Source organism: Eptesicus fuscus, chromosome 22, assembly GCF_027574615.1.
Source record: "Eptesicus fuscus isolate TK198812 chromosome 22, DD_ASM_mEF_20220401, whole genome shotgun sequence".
In the NCBI taxonomy this organism is placed as follows: Eukaryota; Metazoa; Chordata; class Mammalia; order Chiroptera; family Vespertilionidae; genus Eptesicus; species Eptesicus fuscus.
The window spans coordinates 39303300-39321764 of NC_072494.1; the positions used below are offsets into that span (position 1 = coordinate 39303300).

At 52.9% G+C, this 18465-nt stretch overlaps 1 protein-coding gene across 3 annotated transcripts; it reads left to right on the forward strand.

Moving 5' to 3' along the window:
* Positions 1-216: 216 nt before the first annotated feature.
* On the forward strand, positions 217-17321 carry ITGA10 (integrin subunit alpha 10). 3 transcript variants are annotated; one of them, XM_054711777.1, is made up of 30 exons: positions 217-268; positions 1895-2006; positions 2240-2349; positions 2561-2652; positions 2858-2972; positions 4460-4587; positions 5026-5174; positions 6019-6169; positions 6444-6609; positions 6690-6763; positions 7005-7152; positions 7338-7486; positions 7698-7841; positions 7957-8160; positions 9406-9536; positions 10281-10447; positions 10533-10675; positions 11479-11592; positions 11792-11877; positions 12032-12170; positions 12554-12646; positions 12801-12877; positions 13032-13121; positions 13540-13624; positions 13780-13893; positions 14153-14233; positions 14370-14483; positions 16477-16572; positions 16868-16981; positions 17256-17321. In XM_054711777.1, exons 1-30 carry the CDS (start codon positions 217-219, stop codon positions 17319-17321), a joined length of 3504 nt encoding a protein of 1167 aa, XP_054567752.1. The 3 variants fall into 3 exon arrangements, with proteins under 3 accessions (XP_054567752.1, XP_054567754.1, XP_054567753.1); XM_054711779.1 differs by lacking the exons at positions 1895-2006; positions 2240-2349; positions 2561-2652; positions 2858-2972; XM_054711778.1 differs by lacking the exons at positions 217-268; positions 2240-2349; positions 2561-2652; positions 2858-2972 and having other exon boundaries at positions 1919-2006.
* The last annotated feature ends 1144 nt before the right edge of the window (positions 17322-18465 follow it).

Sequence of the window (18465 nt, forward strand, 5' to 3'; positions counted from 1 at the left end):
GGGGGCAGCACCAAGGCAGAGAACTAGACTAAGATCCCTCAGTCCTGTCCTCTGTCTGGGGCTCCCCACAGGTCCCCACCATCACTCCTCCCATTCCTTCCAACTTTATTTTTAGCTGGCAGTGGGAGGGGGCAGGATGGGAGGGAAACTAACGAAAACAGAAAGGGAGAGGGACAGAGGCACAGAGGACTTCTCCCGCGGCCAGAACAGCCAGGCATGGAGCTGCCTCTCACCCCTCACCTGTTCTTGTCCCTGATGGTCCTGACAGGTGAGGGAGGTTAACTTCTTGGTTTCTGATGGGAAATGAGGATAGTGGATTGTTGGGCGCTGGGATTCCAGGGTTAAAATTATTTGGGAGTCAGGGTGAAAGATTAATGCTGAGTCTCCATTGCTAGTGTGTCTGTCTGTCTGTGTGTGCGCGTGTGTGTGTTTGCACGTTTGTATTCTTATGCCCACAGCGTATGACCACTTAAGTATTGAGATTGTCAGAGCCTGTGTAAGATTTGTGATCCAGTTATCTAAAACCTGTGTCCTAAGCTCTGGAGAAGTTAGGGGACCACAAAGAAACAGGATGGGACCTTCCACGTGGCCACTCTGATTCCTATTCCCCCCTCCCTTCCCCTCCAGACCCTTGGTGGTCTCTGGAACCTGAGGCATAGCTGACTAACCGTGTAGTCAGAACTCTGGGTTTATCTAACCGATGAGCTACAGTTCCTAGTCATACAGCCCTGGCATTTTCCTGGGTGCAGAAAGGTTCACATACAAAACACCTTTTTGAAAATGAGCACGGTTTGAGGCAGAGCTATCGCCATTGGCGGGAGTGGGGTGGTCTAAGAGAGGGTGGCTTGAAAGGAAGGAGCAAGAACCTTGGGAGAGACCAGAAGCTGGAATGTTTCCTTACCAGTGCCCTGTAATCTTCGTTTCCTAAAATACCAGCTCTGATTTTAAAGGGGTGGGAGGGAAGAATCAGCCAGAACAGGATGGGAGGTGGGGGGTGGCATCTTTAGAGTGGGTCGACAGCTAAGGAGGAAATGCGGAGGGCAGTGAGGAGGGTGGGTACATTTAGAAAGGAAGCTGGTGGTTGTGGGAAACTTTAGGGCGAAGGGACCCTTGCTAGGATGAATGGCAAACCATGTGTGTGGGCAGGCGAGGGGCCCCACCCAGTTAATTGCCACTGAGGTTTTCAGGGCTGGGATCACCCAGAGACCTAGACGCTGGAGAATGAGAGTGAGCGTGTAACAATGACACTGGGAGTCAAGAGGGAAATAGGAGAGACCCAGGCATTCAGTGTTCCTTCGTCTCCTGTTCCCCCCATGGTCCTGGTTTTGGGGAGGATTTGAAAGGCATGGTTGTTCTGGGGCTACAGACCGTCTCTCTCCCTCTTTTAACCCTCAGCTTGGGGAGGAGGATGTGTAGGAGGAATGATGTGGAAAAGAAGAACTTGACCCAGGCTTGTCTGTAAATTAGATTTCAGGGGTTGGATGGAAATACAGCTGTGCACTAGCATGGCAGAGGGCCACAGGTTAGGCAGCTGGACACAGATACAGGAAGGAGATCATCCTTGCCTGGAGCTCTGAGTCCATGACATTGACAGAGGCCAGGCAGCTTATGAGTAACCAGAGGCCGATGCACAAAATTCGTGCAAGAGTAGGTCTTCCTTCCCCCGGCTGCTGGCACCAGCATCGGCTTCCCTCTGGCACCCAGGACCGGGGCTTCCCTTGCAGCCCCGGCTTCATCCGAAGGTCGTCCTGTCTAATTAGCATATTACGCTTTTCTTATTATAGATAAGCAGAGAAATAGATGTATAGCAAAACATGTCCTTCACAGCCTCTCTCTGGGCATTCCCTAGCCTCTCTGCCTGCTGCCTGCTAACCTTATGATCCCGGCCCCCCAGGTCTCTGCTCCCCCTTCAACCTGGATGTGCATCACCCACGTCTATTCCCAGGGCCACCTGAGGCTGAATTTGGATACAGAGTCTTACAACATGTTGGGGGTGGACAGCGATGGTGAGGAGGAAGCCAGCGGGGCATGAGACGGGGGGCTGTGATGGAGCCGTAAAGGGGGCGAGGCAGATGGGAATCTAAAGGAACCGGGTCTGTGGAAGTGGCTGGCTCTAGATTTGCCAGCCCATTCACTTACCCTCTGGACTATCTCTCCCCCTCTTTTTTTTTTTTTTTTTTTGTATGGCCTATCTCAAAGGTCATGGTCACACTGTGCTTATATTCATGCCCTCCCCCAGGATGCTGGTGGGTGCCCCCTGGGATGGGCCTTCAGGTGACCGAAGGGGAGACATTTACCGCTGCCCCGTAGGGAGCTCCCACAATGCCTCATGTGCCAAGGGCCACTTGGGTAAGATGCCTCACTCTTCTACTCCTAACCCCTAACCTTCATACGCTAGTAACTTTGACCCCTTCTACCTCATCTTCACCCCCATATCCCACATACTCCCTGTCCCCGACTTGACCCTGATCTCTTCTCAAACTCTTCCAAAATCACCCTGAATTCAAGCAACCCATCTGTGACCCCATGATCTCATTCTCTTCCACCCCCCTCCCACCAGGTGACTACCCACTGGGAAATTCATCTCGTCCTGCTGTGAACATGCACTTGGGGATGTCTCTACTGGAGACAGATGGTGATGGGGGGTTCATGGTGAGCTAAGGAAAGGGTGTGGCTGGGTCTCTGAAGGTTTGTGGCGGAGAAAGAGCAGTATGGTGAGGGAAGCTGGTCTGTGCAGAGGGTCAAGGAGTTAAAAACCCTAGAAAGTAAGGAGGGAAATCTCAGTGCCTCCTCCTAGGCGCATGTTCTGAGGGTGCCTCCCAACCTGGGAGTAACTGTGTCTCCCACCTACCCCCAGGCCTGTGCCCCTCTCTGGTCTCGTGCTTGCGGTTCCTCTGTCTTCAGTTCTGGAATATGTGCCCATGTAGATGCTTCATTCCGGCCCCGGGCAAGCCTGGCACCCACTGCACAGCGTAAGCCAGAAAGAGGGCTGAGGTTCAGTCCTCAGCACGGGGCGAAGGGTGGGAAAAGGGTGGGGCGTCAGGATCTGATGGGCCTGCATGGCTGTCCTCACTGCTACCTAATGTGTCTGCACAAGTTCCATGCTTCCTAACAGGTTAGAATTCAGACGCAACCAGGGCACTAAGACTCCATGAACTGATCAAAACAACTTCAAAAACTCAACTCTCACTGTATCCCTCCACACCCTTGGCGACAGCATTTACCTCACCGTTCTCCAATGTGTCATCTATTTTTATACCTCCATCTCCTTTTGTTTAAAGAGTTCTCCACCCAAATGCCTTTTCTTGTATTCTCCTCTCCTCAAACATCTTCAGTCTTCAGTATCGGCTCAGCGGCTGCCTCCTTTGATTCCCCACCATCAGTGCTATGTTCCTACCTGGCATTCAATTATTTTTTCTTTTTTTGGTAATATGTTTATACTAGGGGCCCAGTGCACAAATTCGTGCACCTTGAAAGGAACTGTGGGTCCTGAGGCTGTGGTGGGCACAGGAGCGGGTCTCGGCCCATCCTCCATGCCCCTGCCCGGCCCCTCCCACTGCAGCCCCAGCCCCTTGTCTGCCAGCAGCCCTGCTCCGCCGCTGCTCTCCCACGCACTGACAGCACTGGCCCCGCTCGCACCTGCTGACAGCATGGAGCGATTGAGACCTGCAGCGGGTGCGAGTGGGGCCGGTGCCATCAGCGGGTGTGTGCGGCAGCTGCTGCCCTGATCACCCCTCAGGAGCAGGGGGAGGTGGAGAAGCCCTCAAGGGTGATCGGAGTGGCGCCTGGCACCAGCAGCAGGTGCAAGCAGTGGGCGGGACTGTGGTGCATGGGAGCAAAGAATTTTCAGTAACCACCAGAGGCTTGCCCCGATGACAACGACCAGCACCCTGCCTTGGTCTGGTGCCCCCGCTCACCTGCTCCACCATCCTGCCATGGCCAACGCCCACCATGTTCCGCACGCGCCCCCTGGTGGTCAGCGCACGCCATAGCGACCGGTTTTTCGGTTGTTCAGTTGTTTCACCGTTCAATCTATTTGCATATTAGGGTTTTATATAGAGAGATTGATTTCAGAGAGAGGAAGGGAGAGGGAGAGATAGATGATGAAAGAAAATCATCATGGCCACCTCCTGCATGCACGTGGGGATCGAGCCCACAACCGGGGCATGTGCCCTGACTAGAAATCAAACTGAACCATGACCTCTTGGTTCATGAGTCAATGTTCATCCACTGAGCCACACTGGCCAGCCTTTTTTTTTTTTTTTTTTTAGCATATTGCATGTATGCCCATCTCTCCTTTTACTCATTTCTACATTTACCCAGGGCCTGACATACTACCTTCCTTGCATGACAGAAGTGCCTAATAAATGTTTAAATTGAATGTGCCCTATGACCTCTTCCCTTGTTGCCCTCATGCCCAATATCCCTCTGCTCTCTATCACCACACCCCTCCTCCTAGGCTGCCCCACATACATGGATGTTGTCATCGTCTTGGATGGCTCCAACAGCATCTACCCCTGGTCTGAAGTTCAGACTTTCCTACGAAGACTGGTGGGAAGACTGTTCATTGACCCAGAGCAGATACAGGTAAGAGAGGTCAATAAGGATGGGCTTGGAGGGGAGAGACAGGGAGAGAGGTGATAAATGTAGATAGTGTCTTCAGGAGTATCCAGGCGCTCACCTTCCCTCCCTTACACACTTCCTTCTCCCTCCCTACTTTCATACACACATTTCAAATAAAAAATATATATTTTATTGATTTCAGAGAGGAAGGGAGAGGAAAAGAGAGGTAGAAACATCAATGATGAAATAGAATCATTAATTGACTGTCTCCTGCACAGATATTTGTCACTGATGGATGGAGGTACCCCCCACACACACACACTGGGGATGGAGCCCACAACCCGGGCAAGAGCCCTGACCAGGAATCAAACCATGACCTCCTGATTCATAGGTGGACACTCAACCACTGAGCCACAACAGTTGGGCTACACACATTCACTTGACTGTGCCCTTTATTCTCAGGTGGGGCTGGTACAGTATGGTGAGAGCCCTGTACACGAGTGGTCCCTGGGAGATTTCCGAACCAAGGAAGAAGTGGTGAGAGCAGCAAGGAACCTGAGTCGGCGGGAGGGACGAGAAACAAAGACTGCCCAAGCAATAATGGTGGCCTGGTGAGGCACTGGGAAGGGGAGTGTGGGAGCAGAGTGAGGAGGGCCTAGACGGGTTAGGGGAGGTTTGGAGTGCAGTGTGTACATCCCAGGATGCCTTGCATGCTTATCTTTATGTGAACACTAATGGTGGGTGGGGGAAAACGAAGTTGACTGTCAGTGCACTCCCTCTCGTCACATTTCTACAAAATATCTGTCTGTATCGCTCCCTGTTTCTGCTTTGTTGATCTCTGCACACAGAACTCTCTCTCTCCATCCTGTCCCTCCCACTTTGATCTTGACCCTCAGGTTCTCTATCACTCACTTTCCAAACACGATTCAAACTCCTTCTGGGAAGACTAGCCTGACCTGACCATTCTTCTTTATTCTACATTCCCTTAATACCTGTCCTCCCAGATGCACTCTTTGCTAAATTAATGTAGGAATGAATGAATTTTATACTTACTGTTCTGGCCGGGTAGCTCAGTTGGTTAGAGCATCAACCCAATACACCAAGGTTGTGGGTTCGATCTCCAGTCAGGGCACATACAAGAATCAACCAATAATATATGCAGAAATACATAGAACAGCAAAAATCTTTCTCTCTTTCCCTCTCTCTCAAATCCATTTGAAAACAAATAAAGGAATTTTATATTGACTTGCATTGATGATATGCTAATCTATATGTTCTATGATATTCAAGCATTTGAGCTCTTACTGTGTGTCAGTCTGCATGCTAGACACTGTGGGGGAGATGGTCTAAAAGGCAAGATGCTGGACCTCAGTGAACTGGTGACGCTGTTGTGTGTGTGTGTGTGTGTGTGTGTGTGTGTGTGTCTGATCACACCTCTTTTCTCTCTCTTCTCAGCACAGAAGGATTCAGTCAGTCCCGTGGGGGCCGCCCAGAGGCTGCCAGGCTGCTGGTGGTTGTCACCGATGGAGAATCACATGACGGAGAGGAGCTTCCCGCAGCACTGAAGGCCTGTGAGGCTGGACGAGTGACCCGCTACGGCATTGCCGTGAGACTCCGCTCTGGGCCTGGAAGGACGGGGTGGGGTGGGGATGGTGACATCAGGACGAGTGACCCGCTATGGCATTGCTGTGAGACTCCGCTCTGGGCCTGGAAGGACGGGGTGGGGTGGGGATGGTGACATCAGGACTGGGACTTGAGAAAAACCACTTCCCAGACCCCAGCCAGCTTCCCCTCCCTTCACTTTGGTCGGCTGTGCTCCATACCAGCTCTGATATCCCAATCCACACAGCCCACAGACCCACTCTGCGCTCTGACCCCAGGTCCTCGGCCACTACCTCCGGCGGCAGCGAGACCCCAGCTCTTTCGTGCGGGAAATCAGAGCTATCGCCAGCGACCCAGACGAGAGATTCTTTTTCAATGTCACCGATGAAGCCGCGCTGACGGACATTGTGGACGCGCTGGGAGACCGGATTTTTGGCCTTGAGGGTAAGGATTCCCCTTGAAGAAGTGAAGTGGGGGGAGGGGGTTCTGGAGTACGGGTGCCTCAATATTGTCTCATGCCCAAGGGTCCCATGGAGAAAACGAAAGCTCCTTTGGTCTGGAAATGTCTCAGATCGGTTTCTCTGCTCATCGGCTGAAGGTTGGCCAGCCTGACCCCTCCATGCATGACCCCTCTCGACCTCTGACTCCTTCCAGCCTCTGACTCCCACCCTTCAACCCCAGGGTTCTTCTATGTTCCCCCTTTAACCGGCGTCCGTTCTGACGGCTCCGGCTTTCACACTGACCCTGGCCTGTGTTCAGGGGCCCCGCCCTCCCGGAGAGCTTTGCTCTGACTCCCCACTGCCTTCCTTCGCGGTGACCCTGTCTGTTCTGCCCCACAGGATGGGATTCTCTTTGGGATGGTGGGGGCCTATGACTGGGGGGGCTCCGTGTTATTATGGCTTAAAGAAGGTCACCACCTTTCCCCCCCACGGACGGCCCTGGAAGATGAGTTCCCCCCTGCACTGCAGAACCATGCGGCCTACCTGGGTGAGCAGCAGGGGTTTGCAGAGGCCTGGGAGGGGGGGGGGGGACGCGTCCCGTGTGGGGGAGGAGGCACTGCCTCTGCACTGACCTCTGCTCCTCCCCTTGGGACCCTCCTAGGCCTTAGGGATCCCGCCCATTCTCACCCCATCTTCTTTTCCTTCCGCCCCCGATTCTGTGCCCACTTCCAGGTTACTCTGTTTCCTCCATGCTTTTGCGCGGTGGACAACGCCTGTTTCTCTCAGGGGCTCCTCGGTTTAGACATCGAGGAAAGGTCATCGCCTTCCAGCTTAAGAAAGATGGGGCTGTGAGGGTCGCCCAGAGCCTCCAGGGGGAGCAGGTAGGGCATCCACGGGGAATCAGCCTGTAGGGAGACAGTGACGGGCGGGAGAGGGGCCTGAGAAGTCTGTGCTGAGTTCTGCTTGGCAGAGTCTGCCAGGGCCGTGAGGACCAGAGCGACAGGTTGGGGGGGGGGGGGGCTCCCACTTGTTCACAATCACCTTCCTTTTTCTGTGGGTTCACCACTCCCCTCACTCCCCCCCACTCCCCAGATTGGCTCATACTTTGGCAGTGAGCTCTGCCCATTGGATACAGATGGCGATGGAACAACTGATGTCTTACTTGTGGCTGCCCCCATGTTTCTGGGACCCCAGAACAAGGAGACAGGACGTGTGTATGTGTACCTGGTGGGTCAGGTGAGACTTGCTTGCCGGTGATGAAGGAGGGAGAAGGGAAGGCACATGTATTTGAGGGCTGGCTGAGAGGTTGGGACGATCAGATCGACACCTCTCTTCTCCTCGCCTCCACCAGCAGTCCTTGCTCACACTCCAGGGAACACTTCATCCGGAACCTCCCCAGGATGCTCGGCTTGGGTTTGCCATGGCTGCCCTTCCTGACCTGAACCATGACGGCTTTGCCGACGTGGCGGTGGGGGCACCGCTGGAGGATGGGCACCATGGAGCGCTGTACCTCTACCACGGGACTCGGAGTGGAGTCAGGCCCCGCCCTGCCCAGGTCAGGAGTGCCAAGTAAAGCAGGGGCATGTGGGAGCAAGGGGAATGGGGACGTGGTCTCTGCTTATCAGTGCTCCCCTGGGCTTGGGACCCAAACTGAACAAATGCTTTTCCATTAGTACAGGAGCCCCCCTCCCCCACAGGGATATGCTCTGAGACCTCCAGAGGATGCCCGAAACTGCAGCTAGTACCAGACTGTACATATACTGTTATAGGCCTGTTCCTATACATACATACCTATAGTTACATGTAATTTATGAATTGCCCACAGTGAGAGATTAACAGAAACAGAACAATTATAACAATCCTTTATAATAAAGAGGTAATATGCAAATTGACTGTCACACCCTTACAAGATGGCTGCCTACAACCAGGCCGGCAGGGGGGTTGGTGAGGGACAACCAAACGACTGAAGAAGCAGGCTGTGTGGGCAACCAGGCTGGCAGGGGGGTTAGTGAGGGACGACCAAATGACTGAACAGCAGGCTGCGTGGGGCGACCAGGCCAGCAGGGGTGGGCAGTAAGGGGTGACCAGGCCAGCAGAGGGGGCAGTTAGGGGCGACCAGGCAGGCAGGCAGGTGAGTGATTAGGAGCCAGCAGTCCAGGATTGTGAGAGGGATGTCCGACTGCCCGTTTAGGCCCAATCCCAGGGATTGGGCCTAAACCGGCAGTCGGACATCGCCCAAGGGGTCCCGGATTGGAGAGGGTGCAGGCTGGGCTGAGGGGACCCCCCCCACCACCACCAATGCACGAATTTCATCCACCGGGCCTATAGTATGCTATAATAAAACTCATATGAATGTGACATTATTAAATAAAATAAGGGTTACTTGAACAAAGCAGTGTGATTCCTTCAAGTTGATCCAATAGCTAAGACAGCTACTAAGTGACTCACAGTGGGTAGCATAGTCAGTGTGGCTGCATTGGACAAAGGGATGACTCACACCCCAGGCGGGACAGAGTGGGGCAGCTTAAGAGTCTGTCCCAGAATGACACACAGTTTAAAACTTAGGAATCATTTATTTCTGGAATTTTTTATTAAATATTAACAGCAGAAAGTGAAACCGTGGATAAGGGGGGACTACTGTGGTAAAAATGGTGAGGTGGAGGGGCATACAGGTTGCTATACGAGGGAATCCTGAACACAGGCAAGTTTCTCTTGTTCTGATGAGAGAATTAGGAGCCAGGTGGGAGGCCTGGAAACCAGGTGTGGGAGTCCCTGCTCAAACACCCCCTCTTCCCCTCAGCGGATTGCTGCTATCTCCATGCCACAGGCCCTCAGCTACTTTGGCCGAAGTGTAGATGGCCGGTTAGATCTGGATGGAGATGACCTGGTGGATGTGGCTGTGGGTGCCCAAGGGGCGGCCATTCTGCTCAGGTGAGTGGTCCCATTTCAGGTAAGTGGACAGCTCAGCATGGCTGTTCAAAGCAAGGGATTTGGAGTCACAGGCTTAGATTTAGATTTCTTAGTCAACTTACTCTGGGCCTCCATTTCCTAGTTTTTAAAATGGGAACAATCCTACCTAATAGGCTTATTGTGAGGATTAAAGGAGGTAATCCATGTAAAGATCTTAACACAGTGCCTAGCACAGAGCAAGTACTTCTTAAATGTTAGCTGCTATCACCCGGCCAGCATGGCCCAGTGGTTGAGCATTGACCTATGAACCAGAAGATCACAGTTCGATTCCTGGTCAGGGTATATCCCCGAGTTGTGGGTTCGACCTATGAACCAGGAGGTCACAGTTCGATTCCTGGTCAGGGTATATCCCCGAGTTGTAGGTTCGATCCCCAGTGTGGGGCATGCAGGAGGCAGCCAGTCAATGATTTTCTCTCATCATTGATGTTTCTCTCTCTCTCTCTCTCTCTCTCTCTCTCTCTCTCTCTCTCTCCCCTTCCTCTCTGAAATCAATAAAAAGATATATATTTTAATATATATATGAATACATATATATATATTTTTTTAATGTTAGCTATTATTTTACTTCTGTTGGAAGGTTTAGGGGAGGGTGGCCTGTACACCTAGCCCCTCATTCTTTCCTTTGACCTCAGGAAGCAAACTCTGGGAGTGGATTTTCTCAAGGTCTTTCCTCCGACTAGAATTTCTTTCCCACCCTGTGCCTAGCTCCCGGCCCATTGTCCGCCTGGCCCCTTCCTTGGTTGTGAGCCCGCCGGCCATCAGTGTGGTCCAGAGAGACTGCGTGAGGCGAGGCCAGGAGGCAGCCTGCCTCTCTGCGGTCCTTTGCTTCCGAGTGACCTCCCGCACGCCTGGCCGCTGGGATCGCCGGCTCTGTGAGTGCATCCCGGCACCTCTCGACCCCGTGCCTGCCTCGGCCCCTGGACCCTCTTGACCCTCACTCTCGCCTGCCCCATGCAGACTTGCAGTTCACAGCATCACTGGATGAGTGGACGGCGGGAGCCCGGGCAGCTTTTGACGGCGCTGGCCAGAGGCTGGCCCCTCGGCGGCTCCGGCTCACTGTGGGGAATGTCACTTGTGAGCAGCTGCACTTCCACGTGCTGGTGAGGAGGGGTAGGAACTGCTCTGCCTCAGGGCCTGGGAGTGAGGGGAAGGCTGGATCAGAGGAGGAATTCCAGCAATTCAGACTTTGGAGTTGGGCTGATCTGGGTTTGAATTCTAACTGCCGTTTACCATCTGTGCAATCTGGAAAGCGGGTTTCCTTGCCTGCAAAGCGGGGGGTGGGTGGAGATGATGATAATAACTGCATCACAGGAGTTGTATTAGAAGCAAATGTGGCCCTGGCCGGGCAGCTCAGTTGGTTAGAGCAGTGGTCGGCAAACCGCGACTCGCGAGCCACATGTGGCTCTTTGGCCCCTTGAGTGTGGCTCTTCCACAAAATACCACGTGCAGGCGTGCACGTAAAGTGCGATTGAAACTTCGTGGCCCATGCACAGAAGTCGGTTTTCGGCCTGGGGGTGTCTATTTTGAAGAAGTGGCGTTAGAACACTCAAGGGGCCAAAGAGCCGCATGAGGCTCGCGAGCCGCGGTTTGCCAACCACTGGGTTAGAGCATCCTCCCATGTGCCAAGGTTGCGGGTTTGTTCCCCGATCAGAGCACATACAGGAATCAACCAATGAATGCATGAATGAGTGGAACAACAAATTGATGTTTTTCCTCTCTCCCTCTATCTCTCAAATCCATCAGGAAATAATTTTTTAAAGAAAGAAGTAAATGTGATAGAATTGCGAAAACCTTCCAACACAGACAGTGCTCAGTAAATGATCACTGGAATGACTACATCCTGCAGGGCCTGGGTTGTCCCCTAACCCTGGCTCCCCCTGACCTTGCCTCTGGTTTCCCTCAGGATACATCAGACTACCTCCGGCCGGTGGCCTTGACGGTGACCTTTGCTTTGGACAACACCACAAAGCCAGGCCCTGTGCTGGATGAAGGCTCACTCACCTCTATACGGAAGCTGGTCAGCAGTTCCACGCCCTGCCCTGTCCTGGGCCCCAACACTGCCCTTCTCCGTGAATTCAAGAGAAAGAAGGAGGAGGGGGGGCATGAGATCACAGTGCATCTGACCTGGGCACCCGCTCTTCTCTCTTCACCTTCCTCCCAATGCCATTCCATTCTCCTTGCCTTTTCTCAGCCCTGGGCCCCCCCCTCTCCTCTAGGTGCCCTTCTCAAAGGACTGTGGCCAAGACAATGAATGTGTCACAGACCTGGTGCTCCGAGCGAATATGGACATCAGAGGCTCCAGGTGGGATGGACAGGAACTGGCCAAACCAGGGTGACCTGAGCCAGGCTGGAAGGGCCTAGAAGGGAACTGGAGGGTGGTTCTTTGCCCAGCAAAACTGAAGTGAGGCTTTTGGCATTCCTTCAACTCCTGAGTCTGCCTTATACATCTCTCCTAGGAAGGACCCATTCGTGGTTCAAGGTCGGCGGAAAGTGCTGGTGACAGCCACCCTGGAGAACAGGAAGGAGAATGCCTACAACACCAGTCTGAGCCTCAGCTTCTCTAGAAACCTCCACCTGGCCAGTTTCACTCCTCAGGTGCCTGGGGGAGGGGTTTGGGGAGGAGGCGGAGAAGAAGGAGGGAGAAGAGTGGGTATTGTCCTCAGCTGCGAGGGACTCTAGAGAAAGGCTCAGGCAGAGGTCCTCAAACTTCTTAAACAGGGGGCCAGTTCACTGTCCCTCAGACCGTTGGAGGGCCGGACTATAGTTTAAAAAAAACTATGAACAAATTCCTATGCACACTGCACATATCTTATTTTGAAGTAAAAAAACAAAACGGCAAAAACACCCGCATGTGGCCCACGGGCCGTAGTTTGAGGACGCCTGGTTTAGGGGAGTTTGAGGACGCCTGGTTTAGGGGCTGCGGGCAGGAGAGCAGTCGCAACCCCGGCTCTGCTCCACCCCCGCGTCTCTGCTCTCAGAGGGACAGGTCGGTGAAGGTGGAGTGTGCCACGCCTTCCCCTCACGCCCGGCTCTGCAGTGTGGGACATCCCGTCTTTCAGACTGGAGCCAAGGTAAGAGGGGCTCAGGATGAGAAAGGGGCGCTGAGAGAGCAGGGGCTGGACTGGGTGGGGCCTGGGGGCTTGGAGAAGGAGGCACAGGGCGCCTGCTCCTCTGTAGTTGCCCCGTGACTAGGAATCTACCGTGACCCATGTCTCCTGCCTCCAGGTGACCTTTCTGCTCGAGTTTGAGTTTAGCTGCTCCTCCCTCCTGAGCCAGGTCCTTGTGAGGCTGAGTGCCACCAGGTGAGAGCACAGGGAACCTCCTCCCGCCCCCTCCTAGTGGGTCTGGGTGGTTGGGGTGGAATGTGTGTTGGAAGAGGGGGATAAATAGCCTTGACCTCTCTCCTCCTGAGCGGGTATCTGAGACAGGATGCCAGCCTCTCCCCTTGCCCTACAGCAATAGCCTGGAGAGAAATGGGACCCTTCACGATAACACAGCCCAGACCTCAGCCTACATCCAGTATGAACCTCACCTTCTCTTCTCTAGGTACGGCTTGGTCCCCTCTGGGACCCCCCACCCCGTTCTGACCTCAGACTCAGAGTCGTTATGTTTCCACCTCTCCCTTCACGTGCTTCAGTGTTCCCCAAAGCCCAAACCCTGGGGGCTGCTCCATCGTTTCGCCCCCCATTCCCACTCATGCAAAATCTTCTCTTTTAAGCATCTTACTTTCTTCCTGGGTATGGGGCTTTGCTGGGCCTGGGGATTGGAGCGAGGGTGGGGGGATATGGGATGTGGCCATAAACATGGTTAGTCTGCCGTGTCTCATGTCTATCTTCTCTGTGTACCCCCACCTCTTTATTTATGTGCTGGCTCGGCCTTCCCTGACTCCATATGTGTATTGACCATGTGCCTGTGTCTGTGTCATGGCTATGGCCATGTCCTTCCTGACCTGGTGTCCACGCAGTGAGTCCACTATGCACCGCTATGAGGTTCATCCATACGGGACTCTCCCAGTGGGTCCTGGCCCTGAATTTAAAACCACTCTTAGGGTGAGAAGCTGGAGGGCCTTGGAATGAGCAGGGGAAGGGGGAGGCGTCCCGGGGAAAAGCCTCTCTTAGATGTCAACGGGATCAAGGATAAAGGGGAGCAGATGACGAAGGATCTTCTGTCTCCTGCCTCTTCCCGTTTTCAATTCTCCTCTCAGGTTCAGAACCTTGGCTGCTATGTGGTCAGTGGCCTCGTCATCTCCGCTTTCCTTCCAGCCGTGGCCCATGGGGGCAATTACTTCCTGTCACTGTCTCAAGTCATCACTCACAATGTGAGTCTGGGCTCGGGGGGGGGGGGGGGGGGGCGATGTGGAGCCCTCCGCCTGGATCTGGTGGACTCACCAGCCCCTTATCTGCTGGGTCGCTGCCCTCAGGGCTCCTACCCCTGGGGGACCTTCCCTTCCGGATGTGGCTTCTTTGAGAAGGAAGGAAGGGATTGCCCCACTCTAAGAGTGTGGGCAGTTGCTGCTCAGCTTGACGTGGCCGGCCTCTCACCATCAAGAGCATCCCTCAAGGTCCCTCTTTCCCCAGGCGAGCTGCGCGGTGCAGAATCTGACTGAGCCCCCAGGGCCCCACGCGCACCCGGAGGAGCTTCGGCACACCGGCAGGCTGGTATGCGTCACCAGGATGGAGCAGTGGGTCCAGAGTGGGAACAGTGGGGTCTGGAGCCTTAGGGTTGGGGGCAGAGCCTGGAGCGGGAAGTGGGAGGTCTTCCCACCGGGCCTGATCTGTCTCTCTCTCGTGATAGAATGGGAGCAACACCCGGTGTCAGGTCGTGCGGTGTCGCCTTGGGCGGCTGGCTAAGGGGGCCGAGGCCTCTGTCGGACTGCTGAGACTGGTTCACAATGAGTTCTTCCGGAGGGTAAGCCTTTACTTCCCACTGCTCTGCCCTCTGTGCCACCCTGGAACCTGAGCACAGGCTTTGGAAGGAAACAGACCTGTGTTCGTGTCCCACTTTGCCTCTTACTGGCTGTTGGATGTTGAGCGAGTTATTTCCTCTCGCTAAGCTTCTTTCCTCTCATCTCTAAAGTGGGGGTGATAACACCTACTTAAGGGCTTGTTGTAAAGAATAATTGAATAATGAGGTGGACTCATTAAAAGCTAGTTATTATCCTCCATTTATCATCCCTTAGTACTACACTAATAATCAACCAACATTGATAGGATACCTAAAATCCAGTCAAATTAATAATCCATCAAGTGCCTACTATATAAAAGGTCCTGTACTAGGAGACTCTGAGGGGAATAGCCCCAATGTTTAGCACCATGTTTACATCATTGTAGTGACCTAATACATTTCTGTTAAATAAATGAACAAATAGTAGACTTACATGCAGGATATGTATTATAAAGTACTCAGAAGTAAGATTATATAGTTGAGAGAAATCTAAATTATGAAAGTTCTCTAAAGCTAGGGAGATAAAATGGAACTTAATATGATTGGCAGTTAGGAGTCAGTGTGAATTCCTGAGCAAGGAAATGACATCTTAATTATAACAGCTATTCAGTACTAGGGTTATTTACTGTGCCTCCCCATATGCCATCTGCTTTGAATAACACAACACTCCTGGGATGTAGGCATATGTCTTAAGGGAAGTTAACTCTGACAGACCATTTCTCTCTAAGTCTGGTCCTCTCTTTATCTCTCTTTGGTATCCTCTATTTTAAAAATAATATTTATTGATTTTAGAGAAAGAGGAAGGGAGAGGGAGAGAGAGATAGAAACATCGGTGAGAAACATCAACATTGATCAGCTGTCTTCTGCACGCCCCCTACTGGGTATCGAGCCCACAACTGGGTCATGTACCCTGACTGGGAACCGATTGGTGACTTCTTGGTACATGGTCAGTGCTCAACTACTGAGCCACACCATCTGGGCTTTGGTATCCTCTTATTAATTCATTATTCTTTTTAAATTTTTAAATTGATTTTAGAGAGGGAGAGAGAGAAGCATCTATTTGTTGTTTCACTTATTTATGCATTCATTGGTTGATTCTTGTATGTGCCCTGCCTGGGGATGAAACCTACAACCTTGGCATAGCAGGATGACACTCTAACCAACTGAGCTGCCTGGCCAGGGCATTCAGCCATTCTGTTAACAAAGATTTATTATGAAACCACTAGGTATTTGGCACTATGCTAGGTACTAGACACTAGGAACACATAATTAAATATTTTTTTAAAAATATGTTTTTATTGATTTTAGAGAGAGAGGAAGGGAGAGGGAGAGGAAGTGTGAGAAAGAGAGAGAGAGAAACATTGACTGGATGCCTCCCATATGCACCCCACCTGAGTATTGAACCCACAACAACCTGGGCATGTGCCCTGACCAGGAATCGCACCAGCAACCTTTCAGTGCACAGGACAACGCTCAACCAACTTAGCCACACTGGCAGGGATAGGGACACATAATTAATAAGACAAAGCCCTTGTCCTCAAGGATCTTATAATTCAGTGGTGAAAGACAGAAAAGGAAACAGAATATTATAACCTTATCAGGGGTGGTGGGGTTTAGAAGGAAATACTTTCTGAAATCCCAGAGGAGATGATGTCTAAACTTCAACCTAAAAGAGGGGTAGCACTTAGCCAAAGAAAGGGAAGTTGAACGTGTTTCAGGTAGAGCAGACAGCATAACGAAGGACTCTAGCTTTAGAGAACTTTCATAATTTAGATTTCTCTCATGTCTCCATCTATAACCCTTTTTCTCTTTCCCCATTGGTCTCCAACCTTTACTTCTGGTCTTCAGAGTCCTGAGAGTTGTGTCTTCCAGCCTCATCTTTGTCCCTGGAGTTCCAATTGCCACACTCCCTGATGATGGCTCACTTTAAATGTCTCCCCATCTACTTGTTCCGCAGGCCAAGTTCAAGTCTCTGACAGTGGTCAGCACCTTCGAGCTGGGAGCTGAGGAGGGCAGTGTGCTACAGCTGCCCGAAGCTTCCCGCCGGAGTGAGGTGGGGCTGGAGGCCGAGTGTGAGGGCTGTGGAAACATTGGTTGGATGCCTCCCGTTTGAGGGTGGGGGTGGGGAGAGGACACGTGTGGGCCTTTTTCAGAAGTGTCTTCACCAGGCAGCAATCGAGGAGTCAGAAGTGACAGGCCAGGATGCTAGGGTCCCACTGCCCCCTCTCCTGCCTCAGTTCCATTCCTTTTAGTCTTCTATTTGGAGGCTGGCTTTGCTTGAATGTGGGGTGAGGCTAGCTGGGTGAGAGGGTGCAGGTAAAAGACCTCTCTCCCCCCCACACACACAGAGCCTCCTGGAGGTGATCCAGACTCGCCCTGTGCTCATCTCCCTGTGGGTCCTCATTGGCAGCGTCCTGGGAGGGCTGCTGCTGCTGGCTTTCCTTGTCTTCTGCCTTTGGAAGGTAAGCACGGCTTTGGCTGGAAGCATGGGCATGGTGCCCACGCGTTGAGGGGTCCTTGACGGGAGCAGGGAAAGCCGGGTTTGTGCCGGGCAGGCGGTGGGTATCCTGCCCAGCCTCCTTCCCTGAACTCCGCAAACATCGGTTGGATTAAACTAAGCCAGATAAAATAAATGTGAACCTCATGTTTGGGAGCAGAACCAAAGTGAAAACTTCAGATCAGTCTGAGGGCTGCTGGCAGGCCATTCGACAATAACGCTCATCTCTTCCTGGACAGCTTGGCTTCTTTGCCCGTAAGAAGACCCCCGAGGAAGAAAAAAGAGAAGAGAAACTGGAGCAATGACTGTAGAATATAGAGTCCTAGAAAGCCCTCCCTGGGAGCTTCTCCAAAAGACGTGCAACCGAACGGAGGCTGGGGCTCCGAGGGGACAAGAACGCGCCCCTGGACGGCCTCCCCTCACCTGAACCCTGACTTGACTTTGGAGTCATGAGGAAGCTGCTGGCAAGAGATGAGGTCTTACCTCAGACCAGAAGGGCTGGCACCCAGACTAGGAGCACTCCCACTGTCTGCTTTCCTCCTCATGCTCATGGTTCCACGGCCAACACGGGGGCCTTTTTCTCTAGCCTCAGGAGTCAGGAATTTTTTGCCTAGGTCCCTGCCCCCTTTCAGATTCCCTCTCGGGCCTCCTGCACAGTTTGGGAAGGGTGAGGTTGTCTTCCGCTGTCCCCTGCCTCTCATCTTCCTGCTTGCTCCCCGCTCCACGGGAGGGAGCTGACGTTGGCTTGAACGAAGTAAAGTCAACATCTGCTGCTTCCCTCTGGAGCCTGGTGATTCAGAAAGCCAACTGGGGAGAGTCAACAGGAAAAAAGAGGGAGGAGGAGAAGCCACAAGAGACATTCTGTACAATTCCAAGGAACAGAGAAGCCTTTAGACAGGCAACTGCCATCCCCCTGAAACCTGAGACGTGGCGGTGACTGGCCCGCCCTCAGGTGCTGGGGAAACGGAGCTGCTCCTGGCCTGCTGGGTATGGCTTTCCCAGCTCCCACCATTCCCTGGGAGCAAAGCCAGGTCCCCGAATCTCTGGAGCCAGGGGCCCCCAGGTGGCTAGAGGTGGAATAGCAGAGCAGCCTGGATACCCCAGGCAGCATTTTTCTCCTCGCTCAGGCCTCACAAACTTTTGAGCCCTCTATAAACTGCAGAGAAGGGCAAGGATTGCTGCCTGACGGTGGGAAACCCTTCCGCCTTCCCAGCTCTGGGGAGCAGCAGCCCCGTGGAGTCTGAATGAGTGGGGTCTGCATTGAGGAGGAAGCCAAAGTGAGTGGCACGAGGCCTCTGAGGAGCAAGCCCTTCCTTGCTCAGCACCGGTTGTTTAGCACAAACAGCTCCTAGGAACATGTTTCTGGGGCAACTCCTCCTTTGCAGGGATTCTCTGGTGGAAGCACGTTGCCAGCCCCTGCCTGATGTTGACTAGAAATTCTCAAGTTCA

Coding starts and splice junctions, on each gene's coding strand:
- ITGA10 (XM_054711777.1), top strand. CDS start 217: ATGGAGCTGCCTCTCACCCCTCACCTGTTCTTGTCCCTGATGGTCCTG. Junction 11,593..11,791: donor TCACCTCTATACGGAAGCTG/GTCAGCAGTTCC, acceptor CCTCTCCTCTAG/GTGCCCTTCTCAAAGGACTG. Junction 16,573..16,867: donor AAGCTTCCCGCCGGAGTGAG/GTGGGGCTGGAG, acceptor CCACACACACAG/AGCCTCCTGGAGGTGATCCA.